The sequence below is a fragment of the Amphibalanus amphitrite genome, unplaced genomic scaffold (genome assembly GCF_019059575.1).
Source record: "Amphibalanus amphitrite isolate SeventyFive unplaced genomic scaffold, NRLGWU_Aamphi_draft 000067F_arrow, whole genome shotgun sequence".
NCBI classification, from domain to species: Eukaryota; Metazoa; Arthropoda; class Thecostraca; order Balanomorpha; family Balanidae; genus Amphibalanus; species Amphibalanus amphitrite.
In genome coordinates, this window is record NW_024881563.1 from 911 (window position 1) to 13,360 (window position 12,450).

At 48.7% G+C, this 12,450-nt stretch overlaps 1 protein-coding gene across 2 annotated transcripts; it reads left to right on the forward strand.

Annotated features, from left to right (window-relative positions):
• Nucleotides 1–872: 872 nt before the first annotated feature.
• LOC122378902 lies at nt 873–12,069 on the forward strand. 2 transcript variants are annotated; one of them, XM_043360543.1, is made up of 7 exons: nt 873–1,233; nt 6,087–6,258; nt 8,245–8,371; nt 8,894–8,914; nt 10,274–10,432; nt 10,873–10,953; nt 11,422–12,069. In XM_043360543.1, exons 1-6 carry the CDS (start codon nt 1,195–1,197, stop codon nt 10,907–10,909), a joined length of 555 nt encoding a protein of 184 aa, XP_043216478.1. In that variant the 5' UTR covers nt 873–1,194; the 3' UTR covers nt 10,910–10,953; nt 11,422–12,069. The 2 variants fall into 2 exon arrangements, with proteins under 2 accessions (XP_043216478.1, XP_043216476.1); XM_043360541.1 differs by lacking the exons at nt 873–1,233; nt 6,087–6,258 and having other exon boundaries at nt 6,485–8,371.
• Nucleotides 12,070–12,450: the final 381 nt, after the last annotated feature.

Below are 12,450 nucleotides of genomic sequence, written 5' to 3' on the forward strand. Positions count from 1 at the left end.
ATTAAACATGGCCAATTTCTTATGAAATCATATATATCAGTAAATCATAAAATACCTTACTTTTTCAAATAAAATGTAATAATCTTATGACCTTGAAGTCTAGTGATGTGTAAACATTGTCGCTAGACATTAACCGATTGATAATTGTATGATAATCGACATTTTTTTTCGCGATTCACGTGATGATACTTTGTCAGGTGAATTCTAAAATTTTGTTTTGTCCAGGGAATAAATCATAGGCCGATCTGAGAAAACTTTTTGAAGGTGGCAGTCTTCCTTTAATGCTTTTTACTCCACTTATAGCTGAGCTGGAATATTTTTGCCTCGGACGGTATGCGCGGGGCAAAGTGGCCGGGGCAAAGTGGCCAGCCCCCAATTGGCCATAACTTGTTTCCATCTGGATAAAAACATTATTTATATCGAAATGTGTCGTCAGGCATTCAGTTTGACCATTTTTCGGTTACAAGAGTTACCAAATAATGCAGTTAAATGTTTTTCTATGAAAATCCTTTATTTGTTTATCTACAGGTGGGAAGATAACTAAGTAAACATCCATCCACGCTTAAACATTGTCACCATCAAATACCCTAGTCGTATATGAGGCAACTATTCAGTTTCTCATATCGGGACTTGAGAAGTCGCCGGTGGCCGCTTTGCCTCAGGGATGGGGCAAAGTGGCCAATATGCTATAGGTTTAAAGTTTTGTCAATATCTCCCATATGTGAACGCCTTTGGAAATGAAACGCAGTTGGAATAAAAGGCAATTTAATAGGGATCACATTGGTATAGAAAGAATCTTTCCAAGTTTAGAAATCAAGCGTCGGTATCGTAAGAAGCGTTAGGGTGGCCGCTTTGCCCCACTCTCCCCTACTGTCTGCTTTGCGTGTGGATTGCGCGGTCATTTGGCAGCCGTCTGCAGGAACCCGGGAGCGGGCGCTGCGGCGGGTGAGGTGCTGCCGCCTGGTGGCCGACCCGCGAGTCGCGGTGACCCGACCGGCGGCCGCAGTGGCCCGGCCGGCGGTGCCGAGGGAGGGTCGCGGCCTGGACCATCCGGTCGGGAGGGGGCGCGGTCAGGCCTTTCCAGTCGACCGCTCGGAAGAGGACCAGTCACAGCGGACAACAGGCACCAGAAAGGAGGAAGATCCGGTGGACGAGAGGTCCATCAGACTGGAGAACTGGAAGAGGACTCTGGAGATGAGTATTCGGTGCTCCACACCCATCAACCCCGAGGCGGTAAGTTGATTACGACTCTGATAATCAACGGTAAGCCGCTAGAGATGGAGATAGATACGGGTGCAGAAATCACTACGATTCCAGAGCATGTATTCGAGAGAGTGTTTGGGTACGACTCAGAGCCACTGGTAGCCACAAAAAAAGAGACTGTCACAGTATGATGGCACGCCATTGACGTGTGTGGAGAGATGCGTGCTCATGTTCAGCACGATGACCAGCAGTTCACAGGTACAGGTCTCGCGGGTTTTAGCGGTAGGTCGCTCGGCGAGCGGGAGGGCAACCAGTTCCGCCTCTGTATCGGTGACCATTTGCTCCGCCCAGTTACTCGCGAGCGCGTACTACGGCACATAGTAAAGTGGGGAGTGAGGGGTTAGAGTGGCAGCCTGCGTAGAGGCTAAAAACGGTTTCTATCGTCTGGGCCGGCGACACGGCATGCGGTCAGGGGACGGGGAAAGGTCAGAGGTCACTCACATGTGCAGTACCGCGTCCCGTCCTCTCTGCGTGCTGACCAGCGCACGACCTCGGCCGTTGGCCAATTGGCATTGAACGGTCAAGGCCACCCGTAGCCAGCGGGCGGGGTGAGCCGGCAGCGGGCCGATTCATAGGTAGTCGTCCAAAGTTTCAGCCGAGGCCGGGAGACGACTGCAATGTTATTTCTTGGGAACAGTTCTGACATTTAACCCGCGCCCCGTTACCCGAGCATCGGTCCCATTGGGGGGGGGGGGCATTTTGCCCCCCCCTAAGATCTCGAGATCACGCAAAACAACGACAAGCAGCAAACGGTGTTGGATGGCACCAACGAGGAAATACCTTTTGGCTCAATTTCATTGACCTCGGTCAAACCGATGACGTCACAGTTCCGGTCAAATGTCAAATTTTCACCGTTTACAGGCATTTCAAGAAATGTGTTGTAAAATCGAGTAAGATGCAAGTCATTCATTGATAAGGAATCGATGAATGACAATTTTCGATGGGGAATTGTTCGTCAAACACATATTTTGCTATTTGTGGTCACTGATACCAGGTCAAGTCACAGAGGTCAGGTCACTGAGGGTCACAATATGAAGATAACTATTGTGTGATGCATGTTTTCTGGTCCATTTTACATGACAAATGCGATTATGTGGGTCAGGCAACCCTTGGGGCCAATTTGGGTTATGTTCTGGTGAAGGTCAGGTCAAATTAGGTCAAATTTCTAATTTGATATTTTTGCATAAAATTGGTATCGATTCGATGCAGCTCGTCACGGGGAGTCTAATCATGGTGGTTTGTTTTGCGCTACGTGGTCTAGAATTGTTAAAAATTTAGTTAAAAAATTGACGTCATCAGTTTTGAACAGCTTTTTCGCTATAACTTGGCCAAAAAAGGAGGCATCGATCTACAATTTGTTATGTAGATATTCCGTTTTTTTTTTACTCGAAAAAACTTATTTTTTATAAGAGACCAATTTTTAAATTTGGGGGGTCAAAAGCTCAAAAGTTTGGAAATCCCAGATTGCAGTTTTGTAGCGCCGTCTTTTCTTTACGCGACCAGATAGAGAGCTTTGAAATTTCTTGTTAACTGAAGATTTTGTGAGCGTTTCAAGATTTATTTTGCTAATTTTTTGCTCGAACATGACCTCAGTTTGACCTCAATAACTTTTGACCTAAGTTAACCTAAGACTTGAAGTTTTGTGTGAGTGTCAAATTGATGCCCGGGAAGCTATTGAAAATTTTGCGGGGCTGCGCGCCGCCGTTTTCTTGCTATTCAGGAAAATACACGGGGGGCTATATTGCCCACCCCCCAACGGGGCGAGAGTTAACCGTGACCTGCTGAGACTGGAGGTTGTTTCACAACAAATTTTTGCTTTCTCTCGCACTATATTTCCAAAAACTTGCCGCAAAACTGACCAAGAAATATGTTGCTTGAATGAAATTGCAGTATTATTAAAAAGGAACCTAGGCGTAAAAGTTTAAGTAACATCACTGTATGCTGATTTTTTGTGTTTTTTTTTTTAGAAAAAAAAATCGACGTAAGCCACTAAAAAACAAAGCATAATATTTTTTAATGTTTATATAGGAATATGTCATAACTCGCACCCATATCGGCGTTTTCGCAAGCGATAATATTTGGGCGGGGATGGATCAGGCCCCACAGTTGATCGGCTTTTGATCAAACCAGAGCTTCTTGAAAAGAGGGAGCATGTTGCACATGACGAGAGGAAGCCGATGATACCCAATTTATAGATCATAGGTCATTCGTTGATCATAGGTCATACGTTGACCTTCCAAGTCAGTTTAATGACCCAATAGTCGGAAGGGTATAGACCTGCCTAGAAGTTGTTATCGTGAGCTTTTATGGAGCTTTCGGTATAAGAAAGAGAGAGAGAGAGAGAGAGAGAGAGAGAGAGAGAGAGAGAGAGAGAGAGAGAGAGAGAGAGAGAGAGAGTGAGAGAGAGAGTGAGAGAGAGAGTGAGAGAGAGTGAGAGAGAGTGAGAGAGAGTGAGAGAGAGTGAGAGAGAGTGAGAGAGAGTGAGAGAGAGTGAGAGAGAGTGAGAGAGAGTGAGAGAGAGTGAGAGAGAGTGAGAGAGAGTGAGAGAGAGTGAGAGAGAGTGAGAGAGAGTGAGAGAGAGTGAGAGAGAGTGAGAGAGAGTGAGAGAGAGTGAGAGAGAGTGAGAGAGAGTGAGAGAGAGTGAGAGAGAGTGAGAGAGAGTGAGAGAGAGTGAGAGAGAGTGAGAGAGACAGAGAGACAGAGAGACAGAGAGACAGAGAGACAGAGAGACAGAGAGACAGAGAGACAGAGAGACAGAGAGACAGAGAGAAATTAGCCTTTTTAGAAAATGATCGGTACAGATATCAAGCGACAATGCACGGATTTAAAATGAACGTTAATCCTTCTCACAGCTAGCCTGTTCAACGTGTTTCCATTTCCTTCGCTAGTGACGTCGCCTTTAGGCCATGTGACCGGAAACCGGCAGCTAAACAGCAGATATTCTAGGGACGCGGAAACCTTGAAGATTGGCTGTGCCGCAATGTCATTCCTAGTGGTTTTGAACCTGGCTATAGATTGGCTCCATGCGCTCCGCAGATCGGCAAATTTGTAGTTAAGCAGCCCTGAAGGCACCGGCCAAGTTCCTTTGCTAGTCCCGGCCAAATAAGACACAAGGGACTAAACGTAATTTCACTTGTTGGGACATTTCTAATCTTAAGTCTAGAAACGGACGGTTAATGAGACCTGACACGCCGAATTCTAGTAGAATATAATGTAAATGGACTCTAGAAACTGGTCACAGATTAAAGGTCATTTTGGTCAGGGTCATGCAATTTTCAGGGTAGGTGTAAACTGTCAAGTGCAGATGGTCTGAACTTATCATGATTCCTGACCGCATAGGTATTTATTTACTTATGGTGAGAAAAAATAACTTACGGCACTGAAAGCTTCGCTGATATCCGCCACTACTTACGCGAGTTGTTCAGGAAGAACCAAGGAGAGGGGTTCATTTTATCACCCCTAATAAGAAGTAGGGTTTCCATTAAAAGTAAACGGTAATATCGATAAATAACATCTCCTGTATATTTCTCAAGTTATTATGATGAGTTCTTTCGTAATGTTAATAAATGCTTTTTAGGTAAACAATATTGTAATTTGACCATGGCACGACATTTCCATTCTATTTTATCCCGTTCGTTCTAGCCCCTCTCCCCTGCCCCCCCTCCCACACCACCACCACTATAGTTCGTTTTTTTTTTTCAAAAGGACGCTGGCTCCAAGTATGTTTTTCGAACAAGCACGTGTTTTAGCGAGCAAAACGAGCAAAAACTGAACCTGAGAAAATCGAACGTCGACTAATTTTAACATGTGATTTCTTCCCGATAATTTCCATATGGGCGTTTTGGAAGCAGATATGATAACAGCGGTGACGTCATGCTATCGAAAATGTATTTCAATTTAACTTATGACTATCATGGACGGAACCGCTCACTCGATTATAAGCTCGGCAACAGTGAAAAACTAAGTTTCACTCAAATTCGTTGACACTTGTCCCACTGCACGGGCATTTGGGTGCCTGCTGCCACCAGTGACGTCATCATATTATGTTCATTTTTAAGAAACAATTTCCAGCTACTTACCGTGCAAAATTTGAAATCGATTATTTTTTCGGTAAGAAATTCTTGGCCAGACACTGAAGCTGCCAAAACTCACGTGAGAGCTTCGATATTGAACTTTGAGCCAGCGTCCTTTTGAAAATAAACGAACTATACCACCAAATCGGCTGAGTTGGCTGAGGCGAGGCTGGCTGAGGCGAGCGCCTCCCCTCCCTTCATGGCAAACAGCGCCTGGCTGTCGTGACCTATGGCCTCACCGCCCGAAGGCTCGCCCGCTGTCCAAGGACGCCCTGTGCGGGCCGCAGTGGTAGCCTCTGCCGAGTCCCACCTCTATCCACCGCTCACCACGCGCTGGATTCATTCATGCCTCTGTGTTTCAGCGTCCTACCCGTTGGGTGGCACCACTGTAGTCATAGGCGACTGCAGGGAAGCCGCGGTCAGAATGCCCCAAACAGCGAATTTTGAGGTTTTCTTTTAATTTCTCCGAAACTAGCCGGCATACGATCAAACCTTTTTCCATGATCATGGAAGGGAGCTATACGAATAAATCGGTCACATCTTCAAGCCTACAAAGCTGAAGACGAAAAAGATATAGCCAAAAAGGCAAAACCTACGCTTAAAACCCGCGGGACCTGTACAGCTTTGGTGGTGAACGTGCGTAACAAGTACCCGCTACTAGGCCGTGATTGGTTGTTCCGTGTAAAGCTGGACTGGAATAGAATGTTTCACGGACGTGACGTTCACACAGTGTGCATGTCTGCTTCCCAGTTGCAGGAGAAATATGAAGATGTGTTCTCCGATCAGCTGGGGGAGATCAGAGGCATCGAAGCTGACATCGAGCTGGACGACAATGCCAGACCACGGTTCTTCCGGAGCCGGCCGGTACCGTTTCCACTGAGGGAGAAGGTGAACCAGGAGCTCGACAGGCAGCTGGAGGAAGGTGAGCTCTACCTGGTACAGGAGAGCGAGTGGGCCGCACCCTTGGTAATTGTCAAGAAGCCGGGAGGAAATGTGCGGATCTGTGCCGACTTTAAAGTCACAGTTAACAGATATGTCAAACAGCAGTCGTATCCGCTACCGACTAGACTATCGCGGGCTACAGGACCGATGGTATCACTGATATGTTCAGGAGTACCCGATGTGATGGCTCGGTGAACTGCGCAGATAGTGTGGTACTCGGCTAATTCGTCTGCCCGCAGCCAGCCGAGCTGCTGTATGACGTCAGAGATGTGGTCGCTGCGTCTACGGCCACTGACGACTCTGGCACAGAAATTGAGAATTTTCTGGACACGAGCCATCTGGGTCACACCGCACGACCCATACACGCTTATACAATACCGCACGATCGATATGACTAGGGCTTGAACAACTACCTTACGTGTGTTTGCTGGCATCACGTGGCGGGCATGACTGAGAGCGATTAAAATTCCTGTGCATTTTGATGCCATGGCGGTGATGTGAGCTTGATAGTTCAGATGGCGGTCGAGATAAAGTCCGAGGTTCTTCACCGTCCCTGCATCGACTACAGTTGAACCACAAAAGTTGACAGTGACGGGCGGGAGTCCACGCAACATAGCTGGTGTGCCCAACACCAGCATCTGTGTTTTGGCGGCGTTAACTTTCATGCCATTGTGGCAAAACCATCGGTAGGCGGCGTCGAGTGCGGCCTCAGTGCGTGAAATGATACAATCCAAATCCCGTTTCTTTCCAGTGACCAAAATTTGAGTGTCATCTGCAAACTGTACTATGGTGACTCCGTCGGGCATGTGCAGACTGAGATCGTTAGCAAAAAGCATGTACAAGGCACAACTGAGACTACCTCCCTGGAAAACACCAATGGTGTTTTCTCTCGGTCGGGAGGTGATACTGGAGCCGTCAGCGGCGCGGACTCTGACCTGTTGCACATGCCCAGCCAAATAGTTAGCGAACCAGTCGGTGTCGATACCGTATAGGCTAAGTTTTTGCAGGAGTTTTTGGTGAGACACGACATCAAAACATTTTGAAAGATCCAGTAAGACCAAAATTGAAATTTCACCGTTGTCCATGGACTGAAGAATGCGGTCAGTAATGACGTTGAGGGCCGTCTCTGTGGAGTACAGTCTCCTGTACCCGTGTTGTTCGGCTGCCAGCAGAGAATGCTCGGATAGGTAGTCGATCAGCTGGGTTTGAACTATGCGCTCAACTATTTTCATTATGCCTGGTAAAATGGAAATAGGGCGCGTGTCTGCTGGCGTGTTCCCTGCTTTGCCTTTCGGTATTGGTGTCACTATCGCGTGCTTCCATCCAGGTGGAATGAGATAGTCGGTAGATATACAACACCCGAAACGCAGGGCTGATAACACAGCCACGGGCCCGAACAGAGACGGGGAGACGTCGACTATGTATTAGAGGAGTCGCGATGTTAAACGGTACCGAGTTGAGCCCGTATATACCAGCGTTTCGCGCCAATGTGAAGCGTGTGATCATGTCGAGACGCCGAGTAGCTGTCTGAACCTGTTCCAGTCGCACGCTTGTTTGTGTTTGCCAGTGATATCTATGCCTACTCGTACTGTCTATATGTTCCCCGTTTTATCTGGTTTTACGTGTCTGGTGAAAAGCCACTTTTATTGTGGATCCTAGATGAATACACATCTGTATCTGTATCTGTATCTGACTACGGAGGAGATGTTTAGCTGCCTCTCGGGGGGAGAGTCGTACACAAAACTGGACTTAGCAAACGCATATAAACAGCTACGCGTCTCGGAAAAAAAATCAGGAACTGCTTACGGTCAATACGCCACGAGGGCTGATGCGTCACCGGAGGCTGCCATTTGGCCTGAATATTGCTCCCAATATTTGGCAAAGAACGATGGATAGCATTTTGCAAGGTCTGAAGAGTGTCGCGTGCTATCTTGATGATATTTTGGTGACCGGATCCTCTCGCCAGGAGCACGTGGACAACCTCGAACAACTGCTCAGTCGCCTTCAGCAGTACGGTGTGCGGCTGCGCCGCGAGAAGTGCCGCTTCTTCCAGAGGTCTGTGGAGTTTTTGGGATACACTCACCACCGAGGGAGTGCGACCCGACCCCCACCAAACACGATTTGGCAGCACTGTAAAGACGTCTGCTGGGCGTGAAGTTTTCCCTTCACCATAGGGTTTACACACAAACTGGTCAAAGTTTGAGCCAGGATATACTAGTCTAAAAATGCAAAAAACGAACAAATTTTGGCATCAATAGATTCAGCATTTCATCGTGTGCCTCAAACCGTCCATCATTTGGCCTCAAAGGAGGTAAAAATTGTTCAAAATCGAAGTTGAAAAGATGCTTTCTGAGCACATAATCTGGTAGCAATCACGTGACCTGCTATAAGCAGCTTATCGATAATTTATTAACATAATTATTAATATGCTGCTTTAAACAACATTAATCATACATTTTGAGCTTTCAGTACTTTAAATAAGGTCAAAACATCGCAAAACACAAAAGTTAATAAAATAGTCACGTGGGTGTCAGGAAATGTCACAGGTGCGTCAAATTTGTGACTGGGGCTTTACTTTCAAACATCGGATCTACCTGTTTCTTATAGGTATCTTGGTGCGACCGAGCGAAAAGAAGGTGAGAGACATGCTGGCTATGCCGGCACCAAAGAACGCCAAGGAGCTGCTGACATTCCTGGTTATGGTCACATACAACGCAAAGTTCCTTCCTCATCTGTCCACCGTCCTCAGACCGCTGTACGATCTCGGCCCCCGCCGAAGTTAGTTGGTAGCACTGCTGCTCCACGGCGTACATTTCCTACCAGCCCATAGGGTTTACATGTTAAATGGCCTGTTTTCGGCGAGCGATATCTCGGTCACCCTTTGAAGGAATCTATGGTTCTTGGTCTCAAATGATAGATCGATGAATTTTCTTTCGACAATTCCTCTACCATTTTTCACGAAACCCAGCCGATCTTCTACGGCGTACAGGGTAAAGATTTCTCTGCACGCCAGCACCCGCGATCCGCCTCTCCGATTATCGACGCGCGGTCTGCGGTAGCGCAGTCGGTAGCGTATCGGGCTACGGATCCGAGGGTCGTGAGTTCGAATCCTGGGAGCGCCGCGTGATTTTGGCTAGAATTGAATGATGTAGATTCTTGAATGTTTGCATAATCAATTATTAATAGCTAATTGAATGTATCTGCCCACTAATCGGCCCCTAAAACCTGTTATTTAAGGAATTTCAGAAATGAATGTCACGTGCGCGTCACGACTGCCAACCATAAGCGCTACCATATTCTAGTTTGAACTAACTTTTTGCTAGTCCCGACCACATATAGTAGGTTTTCTAGTAGTTATACTAGAAATTCCTACCAAAGTTCGTCCTACCCTTCACTCAATATACCCTGGTACGATCTCACCAAGGGAGATACCGTGTGGAACTGGTCCCCAAAATGCCAGGAGGCATTCTCTGAGGTAAAGTCCATGCTCGCAGACGCTGGCTGCTTGACTCACTACGATCTAGGTAAGCGAGTCAAGGTGTATTGTGATGCCTCGGCGTACGGCCTGGGAGCGTGTATGGTGCACGTGGACGGGTCGGGGGAGCGTCCGATCGCGTTTGCGTCTCGTACACTGACAGAGGCCGAGAGAAAGTATGCGCAAATAGAGAGGGAGGCACTGGCCATAATCTTTGCCGTCAAGCGGTGGCATCAGTACTTGTGTGGCCGCTCCTTCACGCTAGTCACCGACCACAAGCCGCTGTGTCACATTTTCGGACCACACACACAAGTTCCGTCTGTGGCTGCAGCACGTCTTCAGCGGTGGGCACTCATTCTTGAGCATGTACCAGTACGATATAGAATATCTGCCGGGCAGTCGGAACGTAGCGCCCTCAGCCGACTGCCGGGGCCAGATACATGTGATCGAGCCGTGCATGTGTTGGAGGACGTTGAGGAGGGCTGTTGTGCCGTTGATGACGTCTTGCCTGTCACTGCAGCCCAGGTGGCGTCTGCCACCGCCAAGGATCCGGTGCTCAGCGTGGTGCTCGGCTGGGCTCGAACCGGCGCCTGGCCCGGGCACGCGAACGACAGCCGGTTGAAGCCGTACCTGCAGCGGAGAGAGCAGCTCACCGTAATCGACGGCTGCGTACAGCTCGGTGAGAAGGTAGTCATACCTGACAGATATAGAGCTCAGCTACTGAAGGAGCTTCATGAAGGCCATGTTGGCATTCATAAGATGAAGTCACTGGCTAGGGTGTTCCTCTGGTGGCCAGGGCTAGATGCAGATATTGAAAAAGTATGCCGTTCGTGTCCGTCCTGTGTCGAGAACGCGAACATGCCCAAACCAGAGAATGTACACCCGTGGAAATACCCAGTTCAGCCTTGGGACAGAGTCCACATTGATTTTGCCACTTTTGAAGGAAAAACCTACCTTTTGCTCGTTGATGCTTACTCAAAATGGCCAGAAGTGCGATACATGTCTAGCACAACGGCTACTAAGACCATCGAAGTGTTGACGGACATTTTTGCAACGCATGGTTTTCCGGTGACGTTGGTGTCAGATAATGGCCCGCCGTTTACCTCTGGAGAGTTTCAGAGCTACCTGGCAGCGCGAGATATTCATCACCGTCTGACACCGCCGTACCACCCAGCGTCAAACGGGCAGGCGGAGTCTCTGGTACGTACAGTCCACAGCAGAAGTAATATGGGGTTTCAGTCATTGGTATGTTCTGCTTCTGAAGCTTAGGAACGATTAGCCAGACTACAATGAAACTTTGAATGAAGCTTATATGTATCGTCACCCTTGCAGCTGCAATTTTAGCTATTGACATCTTCTTTTCGATCACTCCGCATTAAACAATCGCCAGTCAAAGCCAACCGTTGAGATTGGTAAAACCCTACATTACTTTAGCGGTGGGCTGTACCTTCAAAGCTTTCCTCAAGAGGTATGCAGGACCCAGAACCACAGCAGTAGCACAATTTCTGGCAAAATACAGAACGACTCCATGCGTCACAACAGCCCGGGCACCCGCCGAATTGCTTTTTGGGAGACTGCCTCGGACAAAGCTCTCGCTCCTCAAGCCCAGTGTTGCAGCGCGGATGCGACATGAGCCTGTCGACACTGTCTCACGATCATTTCTTGCAGGTCAACCTGTCTTGGTTCGAGATCTGCGGCCAGCAGCGACCGAGAAATGGCAGCGCGCTGTCGTCGTCGCCATTGGAGGCCCACTGACGTACAGCGTGCGGCTGCCGGACAGTCGCATACGTCTCGCCCACGTGGATCATCTGCTGGCCGACGGCTCTGCTTCTGTGACGGCTGAGCGTGGGCCCCTCGATGCGCGGGTGACGGTGCCGCCTCCGACGGAGCCGGGAAAGCTTCGCGGTCCAGCAGTGCCATGTGTGATGGACGCTAGGGGGCGTTTTCCGTATATCAGTGATTATAATAAGCGAGCAACATGCGAGGGCAATCGTGGCGCGCGTGCATCAGAGCCGGTAGAAGCGGCGCCGGCCTTGCGGCGCTCTGCTCGGCTGGCTAAAAAAAAACTTGTTAAAGGGCGAGGAGTGCTGTGAGCGCCGTCTATTTGCTGCATGTGCTGGTCGTGTGACCGCTCGTGTGACCGCTCGTGTGACCGCCCGATTCGTGCGGCTGGGCCGCCGCTCGGCGCAGCTGACCGACCGACTGCCTGGGGGCGGGGTCGAAGGTCGGGGAGCTGCGCGGTCGAGACGAACCGCCGCTGACCGACTGATGGTCACTCTCTGACCGGCCGTGATCCAATACAGTCCGTCTGATGAAGAAGTGCTTGTGAGTGAGACGGCGGCAACATAACAAAAACCAACCAGTACACAATACAGAACACGTGCCTATGAATGCGAATAAAAATGTGATATCATGTCGATTTCTCCTACATGTTAACTCTCGCCGGCACAGGCCATTTTGACTCTGGTTGGCAGAGTTTTTCACGTTTGCCCCAAGGTCACTCAATCATCAAAGCAATATTTCAGTTTTTCAGCATAGGAACTTTGAGAATGTTTATTTTTTAGTTTTCTTGACTTATGTCCGGGGGGGCCAAAAGATAGTATCCCCCCCCTTTGACCGTCTTGGGGGGAGGGGCATGGCCCCGTTGCCCCCCCCCCCCTGGATCCGCCCTTGTTTGAACATTTGAGAAGTGCCTAA